The sequence below is a fragment of the Pongo pygmaeus genome, chromosome 1 (genome assembly GCF_028885625.2).
Source record: "Pongo pygmaeus isolate AG05252 chromosome 1, NHGRI_mPonPyg2-v2.0_pri, whole genome shotgun sequence".
NCBI lineage: Eukaryota > Metazoa > Chordata > Mammalia > Primates > Hominidae > Pongo > Pongo pygmaeus.
This window is the reverse complement of record NC_072373.2, coordinates 211,667,037-211,687,743: the sequence shown is the minus strand read 5'-3', so window position 1 is coordinate 211,687,743 and position 20,707 is coordinate 211,667,037. Positions and strand designations below refer to the sequence as shown.

Sequence of the window (20,707 nt, the reverse complement as noted above, 5' to 3'; positions counted from 1 at the left end):
CTCAAAAATTAGATTTCATTATTCTGTGGCCTAACACCAAACAAACGCTTCCAGGTCCTCTGGAAGAGAGATGTGGGCATGCTTAAGGACGGTCCAATCATGACCTGACAGAGACCCAGGTGAGCTAAGAGATACCTGCATGTACGGGATGGCCCGGACACCGCCAACATTTCGTAATTGAGGCAGGGTCTGCAGTAATCTCTCCAACAGCATTAGACGGACCATGTGCAGCCTAAAAGGGTGGGGAAAAGATAGAAAACATGAGCTGTACTCCAACAGGACCCAGCTGAATACAGTTCCCTCCCCACCCCCACCCTGCTACCAAGGTCAACAAGAAGCCTAATGCTTAGGAACAATCTCCAGCATTAAAAAAAAAGTTAAGAACTGCCTAATCGGTATGCCAGTCAGCAACACAGAAGGAGAGATCCCACTCTGTTAAAAGAAAGTGAAACTATTCTAAAATACAACTGATGGCACTGAATTAAATCCTACTACAGGGAAGTTCAAAGTATTTCCCAAGCCTCCAGGCCCTAGTAGTTCTCAGTTTCAAAACCAAACCTCCAACTGCAAGGTTTATGGCTTTTTTCTAATATGTGGCCCTATTCTGCCTCCAGACATTATTTTCTAGAATTCTGCTATATACAAATTCTATATCACCAGCTGCACAGTGACCCAGCCCTTCCTTTCTCACGTTTCCCAAATTCTTATAAAGTCCAGTCACTGCTCTACTCTCTCACACCTTGTCCACCATCTTCCTAATATAATGTTCTTTGTCAATGTCACACTGTCCTACTGGACCCATGAGTTTTCCCGTATAATCAACTGGCCATTACCTAGCCTTCATCTACAGATATACAGCTGACCTTCTGTACCAAGTATGTGCCCCTGGATCTCTAGCTAATATGCTGATTCAAGAGGATGATGAAAATTAGTTAAAGTCCTACTGACAATTTGGTTGCTAGTCTCACCTAATACACAATCTCATACAGATTAAGAATCTAGTTGCTGAATAAATCAATGGATTCACTTTCATAATTAGTAAATGGTCCTTGTCTCATTTTTATCTTAGAGATTATTTGTAAGAAACTACACACCTTTTTTTAATGTGTGATTTGCATGTGTTACATATCTTAGCAGGTATCCAGAATATTGTCTTTTTCTTTTCTTAAAAACAAAATGTTTTTAAATACAAAAAAGGACCAAAAAAATTGTTTTAAAGAAAACAGCTGGACATGGTGGTGTGCCTATCGTCCCAGCAATTCAGGAGACTAACAGGGGAAGATTGGTTGAGCCCAGGAATTCAAAGATGCAGTGAGCTATGATCACACCACTGCCCTCTAGCCTGGGCAACAGAGCTGAAGTGAGCTACTGTCCCCAGCCCAGAATATTTTCAAAATAATACAATTCTGGATGAAAGTACAGGGTCTAGGGTTGGGTGTGGTAGCTCACGTCTTTCAACACTTGGAGGCTGAGGCAGGAGTTCAAGACCAGCCAGGGAAACATAGCAAGACCTCATCTCTACAAAAAATTTAAAAATTAGCCAGACATGGTGCCATGTGCCTGCAGTCCTGCCTCAGGAAGATCACTTGATCCCAGGAGTTCAAGGTTACAGTGAGCCATGATCATGCCACTGCACTCCAGCCTGAACAACAGAGCAAGTCCCTGTCTCTAAAAAAAGAATGAATGAAAGAAAGTACGGGGTCTTACGTGAATTATAAATTATTGTCATTCTAAAAAGAACTCAAAGGAATGAGCTAACTGTTCTTCAGAATACCACGCATGTGTCAGTTAATAATTGGCCAAGCCAGGTGGGGAATACAAACGTTTAAGAATTGCTCAAAGATGAACAAGGTACAAGTGAGGAAAGGTGAGATGACAGCAGCAGTTCAATAGTTTGAACATAAAACATAAGATGGATTTGTTTTGAGATGGATTAATATCCTCAGATTTGGAGAACATACAAGTGAATATACACACATGAAGAAAAAAGTCAACAAAATGAGCAGAGTCTAGACTTGGACCAAGATCACAGCAGAGTATTTTCAAACATCATTCATTCATTCATGTTGTTATTTTTTTTGAGCCTGGGACACTCTGTTGCCCAGGCTGGAGTGCAGTGGCACAATCACAGCTCAGTGCAGTCTTGACTTCCTGGGCTCAAGAGATCCTCCCACCTCAGCCTCCTGAGTAGCTGGTACCACTGGCGCATGCGATCATGCCAGGCTAATTTTTTTATTTTTTATAGAGACAGGGCCTCCCTATGTTGCCCAGGCTGATCTCAAACTCCTAGGCTCAAGAGATCCTCCCACTTCAGCCTCCCAAAGTGCTGGGATTACAGGTTTAAGTCATCATACCCAACCTATTTTCAAACTCTTACACAGTACTCTTGAAACTTAAAAAAAAAAAGTAAACACAGCAACAAAAACTGCAGTTTCCTTTTCTTTAGTGACTTAAAAGTAAAATTCTGTTTTATTTAAAATAATTCATGTTTCAACCAAGCAAAGACTGAAAATAAAACCAAAAATTTTTTAAATAATTCATTAACCAATTATTTAATTCACTTACCAATTATTTAATTCACTTATTCATGAAAAAAGGTTAATTTAAAACTACTATAGAGAATTCCATTGTCAATATGGCTAGGTTACCTAAATTCACCCTACTCCTAAAAACAAATGAAAATCCTAAGAAGATATAACACCATTTTAGAAGCAGTGATGAGTCTCAAGAGATTTCAAAAAAAAATCTACAATCCACTGGGCGTGGTGGCTCATGCCTGTAATCCCAGCACTTCGGGAGGCCGAGGTGGGCGGATCATCTGAGGTCAAAAGTTCAAGACCAGCCTGACCAACATGGAGAAACCCCATCTCTACTAAAAATACAAAATTAGCCGGGTGTGGTCGCGCATGCCTGTAATCCTAGCTACTTGGGAGGCCGAGGCAGGAGAATCGCTTAAACCCGGGCGGCAGAGGTTGCAGTGAGCCAAGATCATGCCAATGCACTCCAGCCTGGGCAACAAGAGTGAAACTACATCTCAAAAAACAAACAAACAAAAAAATCTACAATCACCCAGTATGTTCCCAACCATGGTAAAATTAAAATATAAACCAATAACAAAAAGATAACTAGAAAATTCCCGAATGTTTAGAAATTTAGTAACATACTTTTAAATATCCCGTGGGCCAAAGACTAAATTACAACAGAATTTAGAAAATAATTTGAATTGAACAGCAATGAAAATACAACATTAACAAAACACAACATTATCAAAATATGTGAGCTGCAGCCAAAGCAAGATTAAGATGGAATTTTAGAGAAAAATATATTGCTTCAAATATGGTTTTTTGTTTGTTTGTCTTTTTGAGACAGAGTCTCACTCTGTCACCCAGGCTGGAGTGCAGTGGCGTGATCTCAGCTCATAGCAACCTCCACCTCCCACATTCAAGCGATTCTCCTATCTCAGCCTCCCAAGTAGCTGGGATTACAGGTGCATGCCACCACGCAAGGCTAATTCTTATATTTTTAGTAGAGACAGGGTTTTGCTATGTTGGGCAGGCTGGTTTTGAACTCCTGGCCTCAAGTGATCAGCCTGCCTCGGCCTCCCAAAGTGATGGGATTACAGGTGTGAGCCACCGGACCTGGCTGAATATGTATTTTTAAAGTAGGTTTAAAATACATATGATTAAATGATTTAGGTTTGTATCTCATAAGCCAGAAATAGAACAGGAACAATAGAACAACAACAACAACAACAAAGTAAAAAATGGTTAAAAAAAAAAAATAGTAAGTAAAAGAAAGGAAATAATAAAAAGCAGGAATAGAAAGCAGACATACAACAGAAAAAAACCAGAGCCAAAAGCCAATTCTTTCAAATAAAGTTGATAACCCCTAGAGCAAGACTGACAAAGAATAAGTTACTATTGTCAGAAATGAAAAAAAGCAAATCACTACAGATTGTCAAGACATTAAAAAGATGAGAGAAAAACATATGAACGGGCTCACGCCAGTAAAACTGACAACTTTAATAAAAATCAACAAATTCCTTGTAAAATACAATATACCAAAATTGAAACCAAAATAAATAAAAATAATTCTCTAGCATTTAAAGAATAAACCTAATTTCAAATCTTCCCTTAAATAAAGTCCAGACTCAGAAGACTTCACTGACTGGTGAACTTCTCTAAGAATTTATGGAAGAAATAATATTAATCTTATACAAACTCTTCTAGAGCAAGAGAAAAGGGGATCATGCCCTGACTTATTTTATGAGGCCAGAATAATGTGAATACCAATCCCAGACAAAGACATCTCAAAGAAAAATTTTAAGCCTAAGCTAAAAATTAGCAAATCAGGTCACATGATATAAAGGAAAATACATCATGACTAAATAGGCTTAATAATAGAAAAATCAATTAATGTAATCTATAACCTTAAACAAAATAAAGAAGAAAAATCATATAAGTGATTCAATACATGAAACACAAGAAACTGGAAATCTTGAAAAACCCATTTAAGATAAAAATCTCCCAGCAAACTAGGAACAAAATTTCCTTAATCTGATAAATATCCATAAAAAACCCTTGCGCTAACATCATACTTAATGAGAAAGTATTGAACCTTTTCACCCTGAGTTTGGGAATGAGATAATGTTCATCATCATCACTTCTTTCAACATTGTACAAGAGGTCTTAGCCAATGCAATAAGGCAAGAAAAGAAAATTAAAAAGTATAAAGATTGGAATGAAAAAAGTTAAACCGTTATTTGCAGGTGATAAAATTGTGGATGCAGAAAATCCACTAGAATCTATCATTAGAATAAATAAATGAGCTGGGTGCAGTGGCTCACACCTGTAATCCCAACACTGGGAGGCTGAGGCAGGAGGATCACTTGAGGCCAGGAGTTCAAAACCAGCTTGGGCAATAGTGAGATGCTGTCTCGACAAAAAAAAAAAAAAAAAAAAAAAAAAACTACGCTGGGTACGGTGGCTCACACCTGTTATCCCAGCACTTTGGGAGGCCAAGGTGGGTGGATCACCTGAGGTTGGGAGTTCGAGACCAGCCTGGTCAACACGACAAAACTCTGTCTCTACTAAAAATACAATAATTAGCTGGGTGCCAGGTGTGGTGGCACATGCCTGTAATCCCAGCTACTCAGGAGGCTGAGGCTTGAGAATTGCTTGAACCTGGGAACTGGAGATTGCAGTGAGCTGAGATTGTACCACTACACTCCAGCCTGGGCAAGAGAGTGAGACTCTGTCTCCAAAAAAAAAAATTTTAAAAACAGCTGGGCATGGTGGCATGCGCCTAGCTACTCAGGCAGGAGGATTCCTTGAGCCCAGACATTTGAGGTTGCAATGAGCTATGATTGTGCCACTGCACACCAGCCTGGGCAACAGAGTGAGACTCTGTCTCAAAAATAAATAAATGAATAAAAACAGCTGGGCATGGTGACATGCGCCTAGCTACTCAGAAGGTGAGGCAAGAGGAGTCCTCGAGCCTAGGCATTCAAGGTTGCAGGGAGCTATGATTGTGCACACCAGCCTGGGCAGGTGAGACTGTCTTAAAAGAAAACAAAACAAGAAACAACAAGAATAAGTAAACTAAGAAAGATTATCAGATACAAAGTCAAAATAAAAGTAATAATGAGCTCACTAGCAATTAAAAAGTTACTGACCAAAGATGTAAGCACAACTCAGAGACAAAGTTTAGGAAATCTGAAATTTGAAAAGTTAAGGCCAAGATGTTCTGAAGGCAACTTGACCTTCTGGCTGCCAGGACCTCACAGGGCATTTGGAATAGGAATAAAAGCAAAGGATCTTCCTCAAGTGGGGAAGGTCTTCATTTTTTTTTTTTCTTTGGACCTCTTCTGTGGACAGTGGGGAAGGTCTTCAAAGAGAACCTCACAGAAGAACCACAGAAGGCTATACCCTCACTTTAAAAGTAAACTGTAATACATGACTTCCCTTCACACTCTTCCCTGCACCCGCACCCCCCACCCCACTCTAGCCTAGGAGCCTGTAAGAAAAACTACCTAACTGAAATCTTAACACTGAGAAGAGGGGAGGAGAAAATGAATAGCTGCTGAGAATATAGTCCAGTTTATAGATTTTTTTTCCTTTTAATGCTTTTGTGTCCTATTCAATAAATCTTTGCCAAACCCAAGTTATGAAGACACTTTGTCTTTTAAAGGCAATAAAGTGTTACCCTTTGTATTTACATCTATAATTCAACTGATTTTTGCATATAAGATCAGGTCAAGATTCATTTTATTCTATGTGCGTTTCCAGCTGACCCATTATTATTTATTGAAAAAACCCTCCTTTCCCCCATTGTACATAAGTGTCACCTTTTTTATAAATCAGATGACTAGGTATGTGTGAAGCTGTTTCTGAACTCCAGCCCATTCCACTAATCTATTTGTCTATCTTCATACCATTATCACACTGTCTTAATTACCATAACTTTATAATAAGCTATAATTCTATAAAGTCCTCTAACTTTATGAATTTTCTTCAATATTGCCTTGGCTAATCGACATAAATGTTAGTATCAACTTGTCAATTTTAACACATAACTCCAGCCAAAATTTATGACTAGGATTATATGGCTCTATATCAAGTTGAAGACAATTATCTTCACAATGAGTCTTTCAATCCATAAACATGATGTAGTTCTTCATTTATTTAGGTCTTTAATTTCTCTTAGATTGTACAGTGTTCAGAGTAGAAGTCTTACATCTTTCAAATTTATTCCTATGTATTTGATGTTTTTTAATGCTACTCAAATAGATCAAGAAATTTATAAATAATTAAGCACAAGGAACACAAAAGAGAAAAAGATTTTAAGAGACATGAAGAAGAGAATATGATGGTCTCACATCTATTTAACTGAAATCCCAGAAAATAACTGAAATAACAGAAAATAAGACAAAAACAACATCTGATAAGATTAATAGATGAGATTTTTTCCAAAATAAAAGACACTAGCCCACACATTCAAGAGTCCCAAAGACTACTAAGCAAAATAAATGTAAAGAAATAAATCACATATCCTGGTAAAACTGCAAAAATAATGACAAATGAAGATCTTAAAAGCAGCAGTAAAGACATTACTTTCAAACAAGCAACAGTTAAAATAGGAGGTGATTTCTCATTGGAAATAATAAAAGCGAGGAAATAACAGAATACCATTTTCAACTAGGGAGGTCGGGGGTGCTGCCAACACAAACTTTTATACCCATCAAAAATACATCCCCAAATGTAAGTTCAATAAAGGTATTTCCAGACCAACAAAATCTGAGATTGTGTAAACCAGAAAACCTCCCTAAAGGAAAATCTAAATGATATCGTTCAGGAAAAAAATGATCCTGGATGGGAGGTCTCAGAGGCATAAAGAAATGTTAGGCACAGAAAATGGTAAACATATAAGTAAAACTTTAACAAACACTGACCTTATAAACTATAAAATCCTAAAGCCTTTAAGAAGACATTAAAAAAGTTAAAACACACAAAGGAGTAAAGTCTTCTAAGATCCTCATATTATTCAGGAAGAAGGTACAGCTATTAGTTAAATTTCGTTCTGGATAAGGTAAGTATGCATGTTAAAATGCATAGTATAACCACTGAAAGATTAAAAACAGAGTAAACAACTTCCAAACTTGCAGAGTTGGAGGAAAAAAGGAAAGAAATAGGAAGAAAAAACTAGCAAGTTAACTCAAAAGAAGGCCACAAAGAAAAGGACACACATAGAACAAATAAGAAGCACAAAGTAATAACATACAACCATTCCAAAACTGTTAGCAATCAACATTAATTATAAATGAACTCAACTATATCAAATAGAAGACAAAAGTAGGCTGGATTTTAAATGTTTAAAGTAAATTTTTAAAAAAATCACAGAGATCAAGTTAATTGAACATAAGGGAATTAACCTAGAAATCACATTAAGAAAAATGTTAGAAGTTTTTTTAAAACTCTATCAAAATATCATCTATTAACAGAACCAGAGAAATTCATCCAGAGATCTAAGCGGCTTACGTTCAAGCAGTAGGATTCGGGGAACGTGGAAGGCACTCTTTGATGCCCCCTTTAAATGTCTCTGATGCCTGACTGCATCAGGCACCATTTTTTTCCCCCTGATAGAAATCATATAGTTCAAAATTCTGGGCCAGGTACAGTGACTTACACCTGTAATCCCAGCACTTGGGGAGGTGGAGGTGAGCGGATCACTTCAGCTCAGGAGTTCCAGATCAGCCTGGGCAGCATGGCAAAACTTCATCTCTACAAAAAATACAAAAATTGGCCGGGCGTGGTGCCGCACACCTGTAGTCCCAGCAACTCGGGAGGCTGAGGTAGGAGAATCACCTGAGCCTGGGAGGTTGAGGCTGCAGTGAGCAGTGTTCACACCACTGCACTCCAGCCAGGGTGACAGAGGGAGACCCTGTCTCAAAAAAAAAAAAAAAAAAAAAAAAAAATTCTGACTTACTATTTTTACACTAATGTAACAACTGCTGACTTCAACAAATTCAACAAACATTGTATCATGAGTCTTATTTTCAGGTTTTTCTTCTATTTCTCTAGTTATCTCTGGGTTAAGAATACATTCACTTCACCATCTAGTACCAAACCCCAACACAAAAATGGATTAGGATTTTATAGACCACTTTCAATTTCAAAATGCTCCACCACTGGTATTTCTAGCCATATGCATATATTTGCTATGTCTTATTTCTCCTTTACCTTACAAACATGCTGAACAAGGAGCACTTCTAGGACACCTAATACGTATACCTAAATGTTGAGCCTCCAGCAGTGCCATTTGTAAAGAGGATGCCATATATTGAGTGTACAGATATTGATGAAACTGGAAAGATCTGAGTAAGGAAGACATGTTTTTATGACAATCACTTTACAGTTACTAAGATATTTAGAGGAACCTTAAGAGAAAGACCACTTTCTATTCTCTCCATAATTAATATAATTTGAAGACAAAGACAGACCTAGAGCACTTCCTAAGACTTTAAAATGTTTCAGAAGTTTACACCTTTATATTTCAAAATAAATATGCTGTTATCACTACTCTATCTCCTGCAATTGATCAGTCCTACTATTCCTGAAATAGTCTCAGATAGGCAAGCCTCTTAACTGTGAAGGACTAGGTCTTGACCTGTTGCTAGTGTGGACATCTCCTTCAGTTTCTCCTTCTCCTTCTCCCTCGGAGCCATCTCCCTCCTGGTGCCCAGTGGTGGTGCTGATGGCTCCAGTGCTTGAGCTGACACTTCCTGGTCCAGCCGGATGCCCCTCAGCTGTGGCATCACCATAAGCACTGCTCCGGCCAGACACTAGAGGGAAATGGTTTAAAAAGCACAAATCAACTCCCAAAGCATGAAGGAACCCAGTGCATTCTAAAGCAGCAGCAATAGTTAGACAGTAACTGATAGCATTAGACAATAACTGGTAGCATTTTTTTCTTATATGTAAAGCTAAGTAAGACCCCACAGCACTATGTTAAATCACTCTCACAGTAGCCATTCACCCTTCCCCAGTACGTAAGACCCACCTATATGATCTTAATCTCAGATGCTAATACATTTCTATCTCATACTTCAGAGGAAACATACACTGATATGGGAATCTAGAAATTATCAGCTGCTCTTAGTCTCCTCTGTAAAAACTGTATCTAATTGCTAACCACAGACTGATATGGAAGGTCAAACCAAAATGGCTTTGTCATGTTCCCTCATTCTAGAGCCCACCTCATCAGCTAGTAGACTGTGGGGATGGTCTGCTATGTTAACACATCAGATCATTAACAATAAGATCGCTTAAAAAAAACCCTTCCCCAAATAAATAAGGAGGAGAAACCATAGGATAATGGGTTTCAAGGTCACATAATAACTGATTTAGGCTAATCATGACTTATAATTATGCATATTATCGCAGTTTCAGAGAGGAAAAAAAAAGAATTACGCATGTCATTGCTTTTTTTCCACTAACGGATAATTAGTAAATATCTGTAAAATATTTCAATACTAACCCCCTGAGCTTAAGCCACTAAACATTTAAAACTCGAAAATTGAGGCCAAATGAATTCCACAAGACTTTCAGAGAGTCCACAAGACTTTCAATGAGTCTCTATAACTTTTCTTTGCAAAAACCAACCCCAAGACCCAAGCAGAGATTCCTGTTTTGTCCCCACCCTCTGCCCAAGGAGACAGGACCCCCGCCATGGCACATTACCACTGTGCTCGCCAGCCACTGAGTCCACTGCACTGCCCCCGCTCTCCGAGCCCACACTACCACCGTGGTCAGCAGGAGAGGTCCGAAGGGTAGAACCATCTGTCGCTGCTGTACTGCCCTCGTCGTCTGAGGCTGGAGCTGAGAGAGTAACGAGAGCTGTTACAGGTTAAAAAACAAACAAACAAACAAACAAAAAAAACCCCTCCTTGGGATGAAAGCATCAAACCACATAGTGCATAGGACACAATGCAGTTTATATATCCTGTCGTCAGAGAAAAAAGGGAGAGATTTGCTTTGCTGGTTAGTCACTAACAGGAACAAACACTATACACGGTGCATTGCAAACAGTACTTAGACAGGAGTGAAGAAAACCCAGTTCACTGGGTATTTCCTTCACTGTTTACATTACAGTGCAAGTAGAACAGTGCAGAGATTCAGTAAGAATCTGTGACATGGACGCTGAGTTTTCTAGCTAAAATGCTTCATGGTCACCATTGTTTAGGTGTTACTGACACCTGCTGAGAGATCTGAAACTAGCCATTACCATTCAAAGCATAGAACTCTGAATTTTAATGAGACTTGTTTTGAAATCAGTCAATTTTTGCTTATGTTAGGAAATCACTTAGCATGAGCTCTTGAATCAACCCTGTTTTGGTTTTCTTAGCAAGTGGTCCAGAGGGGAGCTCATTGGGAAATTTCACACCTCCTAATCATCCTCATCAGATACTAATAATGAAGCAAGGAAATTCCCCAGAGACAGCCACAGCATCCAGGATCAGGGCTGAGCTGAGACAGGAGGAAAATGCTGGATGAGATACATGGGGGAGGAAAGCCAAGACAGCCACAGAGCACAGCGGGAACACGACTGGCACAACACAACAGCAACCTCAGAGCCTGAAATGACAGCAACTAAAGAGATCTGAGAAAAGCAACAAGCCATGGCAGCAGGTGGGGCCAGCTGCTCTCTCCCTTTCTTATCTACCCAGGCTAAAACTTCCAAAAGAAAAGAAAAAAAACAAACACAAGGAAGCATCAGTCTAAAAAACTATAAATCAACCCTTAAATTACTCAGGGGTTGACCAGGTATCTCCATTTGGTCCAAATCTCTATTCAGGAAACATTTTTTTTTTTTAATCAGATTAGGGAAAAGACTGAAAATAAAGAGAAGATGAGTTCTGGAGATTTGCTATAGATTTTAATTGTCCATAAAAACCCTCTCTCTCAAGCTCACAGATCCCTGATGGTTGGTCACACTGAACAAGAATTCTGAAGTACAATCTAGCTTCTTGTAGCTCTCCTTTTATTTGCAAATGAAGATAAAAAAGGTAAAAGGTATGAGTTCTGTTTCTTGTCTCTCTTTTAATACTGTCTAAAATGTTAGAACTCTGACAAAGAACGCTGGAAGCTGAAGTGGAAGCCCTGTAGCTGATCAGCCTGCATGCCACTCTCTCGGCTTTTCCGTGGGGAAGCAGCTGAAGCCAGGCAGCATGCAAAGTGTGAGGAAGCGGAGCAGTGCACAGCAGGGCCGAGCCACAGCACTACACCCTCCACACCCATCTTTCTAAAGCCAAGGCAGAAGCAGGAAGTCCAGAATGGCCTGTCAAAGCAGCTGCCCATTACACTCTCACAGCAGTGGAAACAAGGCCTGAGGGTCCTGGGGCCCTGAGCCGTGCTCCTTGCTGTGGACAGTTACCTGATGCTGTGGTGTCAGAGAGGGTTCCTGCGTCCAGAGAGGAAGAGCTGGGTGCCTGGCCGGACAGTCCCAGGCTCTGCAGGCCCAGGGCACTGCTGCTGCTGCCTGGGAAACAAGTGGAGAGTGAGCACAACATCCCCTCCAGGTCCCATCCACAGTGCTGCTTTGGCCACCTGCTGCCCTCAAGAGTCTCCAAACACCAGCATGTGACCCCCTCTGGCCTAGAGGAAGTTAGCCAACAGCCACTGCTGTCCACCCACCAAGTTCAGTTACAGAGATGGTGGAATGCTTCCTTCAGCTCAGGCAGGACACAGGCTGGAGGAATCTAAATTTCAAGAGGAAATAACCCAAACTGGCAGAAACTATGAGATTGGCACTCAGACTGAAATTCCCGCCACATCCCTCTCACTCTCCACCTGTATCTCTGAACAGCTCTCACCCAGATCAACCTCTCCCCAAATCTGGGGACAAACTAAGTCAGCTGGATATCAGTAACTGCCAAACCCTCTTTTCCTTTGCAAGGCCAATGGGCTGCTTTGTTCTTGGCATGGCCTTCTACCTTGTTGGTCCTGCTGCAGGCTCAGGGCAATGGCTAGTTCAACCATGGTCTCGTCATCTGCATCAGGCGGGATGTCCAGCATGGGGGGGAAGCCCTCTGCGCCTGCCAGCAGGGCCTCCAGGGGAGAGGGGTTGCCATTGTTGACATTTTCAGCTGTCTCCAGGACCATCGACTCAGACTGCAGAGAGAAAGCTCTGTCAGTGTCCCATGGTAAGTGTAACTTTTGGAAGTCTACTGAATAAGAGCTAGAGGAGAGTTGTGAAGCTCCTCCTCCCCTTCTCCTGCTGCCAGAGACTCACCACCATCTCAAAATCTCCATGGTCCACCTCACTCTGTTCCTGGCTTTCCTGACGGATGTGACCACCATTCGGAATCCCTGATGACTGCATTTTCTCATCTGCGTCATCATCGTCATCATCATCCTTGTCTCCTGAGTCAAAGAAACCCCAGTCACCTGAAGGTGCTTGCTTTCCTCCCTTGGCACATGGTACCATAAGTCAAGTGGCAACAAAAACCCAAGACAAGCTACCAGCTAGCACCCTGGGCTTTTGCGGGAGAACTCCGGGGTGCTATGCCTGGCCTTGTTCTCTTACTTCTTGGACCTACAGCATCTGGGAAGATGGAGTTGGCTGCGACAGCTTGCCCCCCACAAAAATAAAATGTTCCAGCTGGTGAAGGAAAAAACCTTGGATTCCAAAGGGATTTCCATAAAGCCGAGAGATCTGAAACCAGCAGGCCCCCCAAACTTACACTAACTCTCAGGAGACCTTGGATAAGACAGGAAAAATCATATGATTGGGATCTTTACCTTTTGTCTGTCATGGCAGATTAGAATTTATTTCACTATTTTTTTCTAAAACAACTAGGTCAGTGAGATTTTCACACTACTTAATTATTCTGAGAAGAACCAGAACTGAAGTGTAAAACCATTGACTGGAAACCAAGCACACCACTGCAGGTCCTGCCTGTGCCCACTTTTGTGTGAAGGTAAGAAGGCCTTCTAATAAGGAAGATGTCCAAGTGAGACTCCTAATTGTCAGAAGAGGATAGAGACCTCACCTTCCACTCGATGGATTGCTAAAGCATGTAAATATCTCCGTTAGGAACATAAACTATCTCCACTCTAGGTTCTTGCTAGAGAAGAGCCACAAACTGCTGCCTAACCCAAAAGCTTAGGCAAGATAAATGATATGCAAGGAAGATTGTCTGAAAGTCACAAAGTTGTGTACATTCCTCTAGACGTGCACTGTCCACCAGCCACATGTGGCTACTGAGCACTTAAAACATGGCTGTCTAAAAGGAGATGTGCCACTAGTGTAAAATACATTCTGGATTCCCAAAATGGTACCAAAACAGGCAAAATATTTCACTAATAAATTTTTTATATTGACAAGATGTTGATATAACATCTGATATACTGGATTAAATAATTAGTAAATCAATTTTACTTTTTACTCTTTATAATATTGCTATTAGAAAATTTAAAAGTACAGGCCAGGCAGTGGCTCACGTCTACGATCCTAGCACTTTGGGAGGCCGAGGCGGGCAGATCACTTGAGGTCAGGAGTTCGAGACCAGCTTGGCCAAGTGGTCAAGTAGAAACTCCGGCTCTACTAAAAATACGAAAATTAGGTGGGTGCAGTGGCACGCGCCTGTAATCCCAGCTACTAGGGAGGCAGAGATTGCAGTGAGCTGAGTTCGCACCATTGCACTCTAGCCTGGGTGACACAGTGAGACTCTGAAAAAGAAAGAAAAGAAGAAAAGAAAAGACAAGAAAAGAGAAGAGAAGAGAAAAAAGAGAAGAGAAAAGAAAAGAAGAAAGAAGGAAGGAAAGAAGGAAGGAAGGAAGGAAGGAAGGAAGGAAGGAAGGAAGGAAGGAAGGAAGGAAGGAAAAGAAAGAAAGGAAAGAAAGGAAGGAAGGAAGAAAAAGAAAGAAAGAACATTTAAAAGTACATAGTGACTCATTTGAAATTTACTTCTAAATCAAGCCAAGTAACCAGAATTATATAATTCTGTTATTCAGACACCTTTTAGAATTGCTTTTACTGAATCGTAAAATGTTATGCCCTTGACTGTGTCCAAGTGTATCGTGAGGGAAATTCCTGTGAAATTTGCCATCCAACTTATTGTAGGTAAGTCCACTAAGGTTTCTGCCCCTTTGGCAACAAAATGGACATTTAATGAAGAGTTTCTATCCCAAGAAAAGTTACGTTTTTGTTTTGTCTTTGGTCACCGTGATTTTATTTTTGCTATGGCTCTTAGGAAGCTTTCAGCCAAATATAAGACCCTGGCTTACCAACCATGTGATGCGAATTTTCTGTATTTTGATTTTACTATGGTATTTTTATTTTCCCATGGCCTTTAATCTTTATTTTTATCCTGCTTACTATATACATTTTGATGTGCCACCTAAATTCTTTATGGGGTGAGGTAGGATTAGAAAAAAGATAGATACATAAAATCTCCAGGACCTTGGTCAACGTGAGCAGCACGCCCAATGCTACTGTACCTCCCTCTCTCCCCTCCTCCCAAATACAGGCTTGAGCCTAAACCCAGACCTCACATTACCCATTGGAGTGTTGCTTCGAGGGGAAGAGGGTAAAGTCACATGTCTCCGTTTGTTCCTGGGCCTTAGGACTCGAATTAGAGCTTGTTTACAAGAGAAGCTCACAGCAGGATCCTGAGGTTTAAAAGGAAACTGTCACGCTTTGCTCTCATATTATTCATGAAACTCTCTATAAAACACTTTCCTTTCCTGGTCACTCACACGCATGTGGAATACCTCTCTACTCTCACCTGCAACCCAGCAGACCAAGTTCAGCAGGTTAAGTTAATCCCCTCTTCCTGTTCTGGCACACATAAGAGCCATTCACTAACTTCCTGTCTCTCAGTTCCTGGGGATAGACTGGCAGGTCATTTGCTCCTGAGGCCACTTTGGCCCCTTACAAATTTTGGCTTATCAGATGATCAGGCCCCCAGTGCGCATCTTAGCTCTGTGCTAAAATCAGTAGTTTTAACACTTAGCTTCTGTGAAAGGGTCACTGGAAATAGAAATCTTGATGAACTACTTTCAAATTCATGTGCTCATTTAAGTCACAATTCACTGAGTTACCTAGCACTTACTATGCAGCAAGCAGCAGGCTAGTCCCTGGTGATTCAGCACTGAATAAGGAAGACTAAGCCCATCCCCTTTCCAAATCTTTCTCTTCCATGGAGTAAGATCTTAAAGCTTTTATTGATGTTCGAAACTTCATTCCCTTCAGCTTCCTTTAAATATATTTTATTTCATTAGCTTAGCAAGCTAAAAACAATTTTCCAGATATTCCCCGGCTGCTGAGAGCTCTCTGGGATTGTAATGCTACGTACAGGACACAAGAGCATCTGCATGTAGATCTTGGATGCTGTGTTAATACAATCCAGCTCACAGGTACAGTAGCCATGGATGATGTCCACCAGAGCATTGACAGTAGCTTCAATATGAGTTAGTCCTAAAGGAGAAACAAACATTATTTGAAAATCTGGAGGAAAAAACTCTAACTACTTGAGAGTCTGAGACAAAAGTGTAACTTTTTATCTCCATGTAAAAGGTCGTGCAAACCAAATGACAAACACTCACATACACACTCATTCACACACAGTAGCCTGTCAGTATTATTTGTGATTTGTTTCATTAACAGTTTCCTAAACTCCCAAATTGTCCTCAAAAGTCTTTCCAGATATCTTGAGTCACAGAAATAAGTAGCTGTCCACTCTCTCTGGATATCAAAAGACAAGGCAAGGAAATATGAAGAGGAAGGCAGATACTAAATGTTCCCTAATATCCCTCAACCTCAGGTGATGACAAAACATGACCTTGACATGCCTTTTAGGTTTACCACCCAAGTGTCCTCCAAACATGAATAAGCACCAGGATCATCCTACTTTTCTATATTGCTATTCAGACCCTTACCCTTCCGTCTGAATTTTCAATAGTGTAAGAAGTTAGAGACCAAATAGCTTAGAAATAGAATAATCCTCAGATACTTGTGCCTTTTGAGCTGGCTTTAAGCCAAGTTGTCAAAGATTTTTAAAAACAATTATAAACCACTGAGGAGACACACACACAAACACACACACACACACACACACACACACACACACAGTGCCTCTTTATGTAAAATATTCAACCCCGATGAAAAGATATGGTAGAAGAAAATCCCACTCTGCCACACTGCTAAATTCCTGTCTCAGGAACATTGTATTTATCTCGCAGACTTCTACTTCCCAATTATGAGTTCCGGAAGAAATGGATTATGAAGAATGAAAGCTAATGGCTAACAGTCATAGCTGTTCAAAGACAGAACTTACATCAGGCTTCATTACCAAGATTCAAATATCCCTTTTAACATACCTGGAAGGCAGGCAGGTGCCAAGAAGGCATTCTTGGGTTTGGATGCATGGAGTTTCCAGAAGTGGTTCACAAGCTGGGTGATGAAACTACAGCAATCTCCTTCCAACTGCTTCTGTGGTTCCTTCCCTTCATCCATTCCTTCTAAGGAGGAGAAAGAAAATTATCAACGATGGTAAATCTGAGATGGAATTTAATTTGTTTTAAGGTTAACTCAGGTCAAGGAAGCTTGCCTGGGGAGGGAGTTTCAAGTGGGGCCCCAATCAATATGCCAACTATCCCTAGACTCCAGCAGGCACATCTAGGAAAAAAACAGTCTGGGAAAGGAATATCGCAGAAAACATTGTATGTTAGAATTAAGTAGAACGGGGAGCATTTAGGATGTTTACCGCAGATTCAAAGATCTCAGTTCCAACTGGTTCAACTTCTAAAACGTAGAGGAACATCTGAACATTCTAGAGATCTCTCTAGAATAATTCTGGGATTGTAGTATTAAAAGGAGGAACAGGATGATGATGCATATGGGAGCATGTAAATAACAGAGAATTGTAAAGGCAGCAATCAACTCAATTTGACAATGACAAAACAGGTTTGCTACCCAGCCAACAAAAGAGGAGATGAGGAAACAGCACTGAGCACTGAGAAAGCTGCTACACATATTAATAATAGCACTGGCAAAAGAACAGCATGAAAGCGAAAGATATGCCATAGTTGGTTTAAAGCAACCAGGGCCCAACCAAGCTTAGCTTTCCCCTGAAGCTCCTAAGAGGTAATAACTTCAGAGACAGATTATATCTGATGTCTAGAACACTAAATAAACTCAAGGATAGTCAAAAGTATAAGCACTGGAAAAAGAATGTGTTTAAAATTATACAATCTCAATGTCAAAAGGCCCTACAAGGTATAAAGACCAGGAAGCAAAATCCCTGTCTCTGAGCATGCAGTCAGTCAGAGGCCACTAAGAACAGTAAGAATGAGAGGGTAAACAGGCATATGAAGCAGATCTCAGGACCACGGCCACAGAGGCCAAGTTCACCTGTTTCCATCTGGGGCAGCTTTGACTCCGTAAAGTGGACAAGGTTGTTGGGGCGCATGATGGCAATGGAGCGAGCTGTGATCACTAGCCTCTGGAACACCTCAGGGTCCAAATCCTTGCCTTCTTTGCTAGATGTGTTGAGACACTGCACAGCTTTGCTCAGCAAGGCCTGATCCTATAAAACAACAGGAGCACAGAGGGTCAGCCATAAGCAAGAGCTGGGTACAAAAGTGAAGAGGAGAGAAAAGCTGGCAGATCACCGGGATTATTACCTCCTCTCAAGAGAACAGGCCAATGAACACCAATCACCTACAACAGATCTTCAAAGCAGCCCCATATAGTTAAGTTTCTTAATACATAAAATATTAATGTCATTAAAAAATAAAAACCCTGCAGTATCAAAGTATGATGGGAAAATCCAAATCTACTCAGGTCTCCAGAACTGCCAGATTTCTTTCTCCTATAATAGAAGAGTCATTTCTTAGCAAATTCATATTACCCAAGGACAGTGTTTCCAAAATTGCCTTTCCTTGAAAGACTCAGCAGGTTAAACTCACATTTCTCAGTTCTCCGGGCTGGAGGCACAGAAGCTAACCAAAGCTCTGGGTTGATGGCTCCTCTCAGAGCCCTTCTTCCTCAGGGGTCTGAACTGTCATCTTTTCCATCTACAGAAATTGGCCCAATTTGTCTCCTTTGGCAATGCCTTTCTTTTATAAGTGATACCCTCTTTCCCCAGATTTTCCCATCAGAGGCACTCCAACAACTATTCAACACTTGTCTCACCAACACGTACAGTACACCTCTCATGCTGTGCCACAGCTGAGGGAGCAAAAACACTAGCAGTCTATCTCCTGAGGGACTCCCTCACCTCACCCTTTTCCAGCGAGAAGGCTACCCACACTCAATATCCCTCCTTCTCTTTCTTAAGTCTTGTTGATCCTGTTAGAGTGACAGAAAAATAAGTACAAACCAGGGGCCCAGTCACTGGCTTACCCTCAGTTTTGAGTGGCACTTGAGAATTTCTCAGGAGAAACTCTGTAAAATGTAGGTCTAATTTGAATGCTATCCTCTCTCTACGTTACTTTGCTGTGCTGTCGCTTTACAATGAAAAGCTAACTTATTTGATTCCCTGTCAGCACTGCAATTTCCTTTCCCTGAGAGAACAGTTACCTTGTGGCTGTGGTAGGCCGAGCGGCTGGTGTGCAGGCTGGCCAGAAGGCTCTTGGACTGCTGCTGGACACTGGCAGGTGCTGGCAGGGACAACAGCAAAGTGGCCAGCTCCTGAGCAGCATTCTTGTTTCTCTCCTGAGGCAAAAGACAGCAGGGTTATCACTAACCCCACCAACTCAAGGCAGAATGAACTATCTACACTCTGCCTGCCCTTCCTTCCTTCTAGGCCACCAGGGCTAGGTTATGCTCCATGGACTGCAAAGAGAAAAAAAAAAGTTTCAGAAATTATAATCCTCCTTCTTACCAGAGGAAGAAATGGAATCCAAGCTCACGATTCCCAGAACAGTGTTCTTGTACCAACACGCATCCTATTCTATGACACACGCTCACTATGGGCCCGAAAAGTAGGACATAAGGCCTTAAGCTGAAGACTTCTCTGGAGCTTCTTAGCAAATCAAGATTATGCTACTATAAATGTTCTTTAGCTGCGAGGCCTCAGGGCCTCAGACAACTCCACTGACTTCCTGCCTCTTCAGAAAGCTTCCATGTGCTTTGAAAAAGTGACTTGCCTTCTCGATGATTGGGCCAACGGCAAAACAGCTTTCCAGGGCTTCTAAAGAACTCACAACCAGCCTGGGGAGACAGAAAACCTGGCTTGAGTACAACACTGTTCTCTCCGCCTTGCGCTTTAGCCTAAGCAAACTATAGTCATGAGGACCTTGGGGACAGCTAATGAATGCCAAATACAAAATCAAAGCACAATAAGACCTGCCACAGGCACCATGCATATCGTTTCCTATGTTACAGGCCAGGAGAAACCTGGCTCCTGCTCGGAGATCAACCTGAGGCCATGTTCATAATCCGTAATTCAAAGACAGGGCTTTTCTTCCTCAAAGAGGATAAATGTGCTTCCTTCTGCTGCCTGTGGCAGGGATCACTGAGATGGGCTTAACAGTCTTGATGCAATGGGACCCAAAGCTCAGGTGCCCAGAGATCAGTGGGCAAAAGGATACACAAAGGGAAAGGTAAAAACCATCCTCTTATATTGGAAAGTTTAAAGCTATATATGCACAAAGGCATTTCCTAGGAGTCCCAAGCATGGGGGAGAGAACAAACTATTTTTTAGGTGCATGCCAATTGCCAACATTCAAGGGGTAAATACAAAGCATCTTTAGAAAACTTTTCTCCTTAGGAAAGGAATAGGAAACCCAACTATTACTATTAAAGGTACCAAGTAACATGCTCCCCAGGGTTTACTCCTTTCAATTTAATGTGGCATAGTAAAAAGAACAACATCCTGACAGTTGAAGCTCTGGACAGAGAAAGAAAAGTATTCAGAAGGTAACTGGAAAGAAAGGGGTTAAGGGGTAGAGGAAGGCAATAAAGAACTAGGGAAGAGGAAACTGAAGCATAAAACAAATTTGGATAGAACGAGCTCTCTAGTGGGTTATCAGATGGTAGGACTTTGCTGTTAATCCCTCTACCCCAAACCTCCTTTTCATCCACTTAGAAAGGGAGCAGAGAGGACTAGGGTAAGGAAGAGAGAGTTGAGAGAGTGTCCGACATGGCCAACACCAAGAGTGCACTTACAACCCTCCATATACTCCATTTTTACACATGGACA

General features: G+C 41.1%; 1 protein-coding gene across 13 annotated transcripts in view; it reads right to left on the bottom strand.

The window, feature by feature from the left end:
* Nucleotides 1–20,707, bottom strand: part of UBR4 (ubiquitin protein ligase E3 component n-recognin 4) — a 136,303-nt gene that overhangs the window by 54,929 nt on the left and 60,667 nt on the right. For 2 of the 13 annotated variants that reach the window (XM_063667865.1, XM_063667869.1), the window contains exons 50-62: nucleotides 19,653–19,716; nucleotides 19,084–19,218; nucleotides 17,914–18,088; nucleotides 17,111–17,194; nucleotides 16,881–17,021; nucleotides 15,857–15,978; nucleotides 15,059–15,170; nucleotides 12,790–12,920; nucleotides 12,491–12,668; nucleotides 11,932–12,036; nucleotides 10,239–10,376; nucleotides 9,166–9,340; nucleotides 136–232 (exon numbers count right to left, since the gene is read on the bottom strand). In XM_063667865.1, the coding sequence (XP_063523935.1) occupies nucleotides 136–232; nucleotides 9,166–9,340; nucleotides 10,239–10,376; nucleotides 11,932–12,036; nucleotides 12,491–12,668; nucleotides 12,790–12,920; nucleotides 15,059–15,170; nucleotides 15,857–15,978; nucleotides 16,881–17,021; nucleotides 17,111–17,194; nucleotides 17,914–18,088; nucleotides 19,084–19,218; nucleotides 19,653–19,716 (1,657 nt within the window). The remainder of the gene's footprint in view (nucleotides 1–135; nucleotides 233–9,165; nucleotides 9,341–10,238; nucleotides 10,377–11,931; nucleotides 12,037–12,490; nucleotides 12,669–12,789; nucleotides 12,921–15,058; nucleotides 15,171–15,856; nucleotides 15,979–16,880; nucleotides 17,022–17,110; nucleotides 17,195–17,913; nucleotides 18,089–19,083; nucleotides 19,219–19,652; nucleotides 19,717–20,707) is intronic. The other 11 variants (XM_054503754.2, XM_054503764.2, XM_063667879.1 and 8 more) reach the window with 7 other exon arrangements.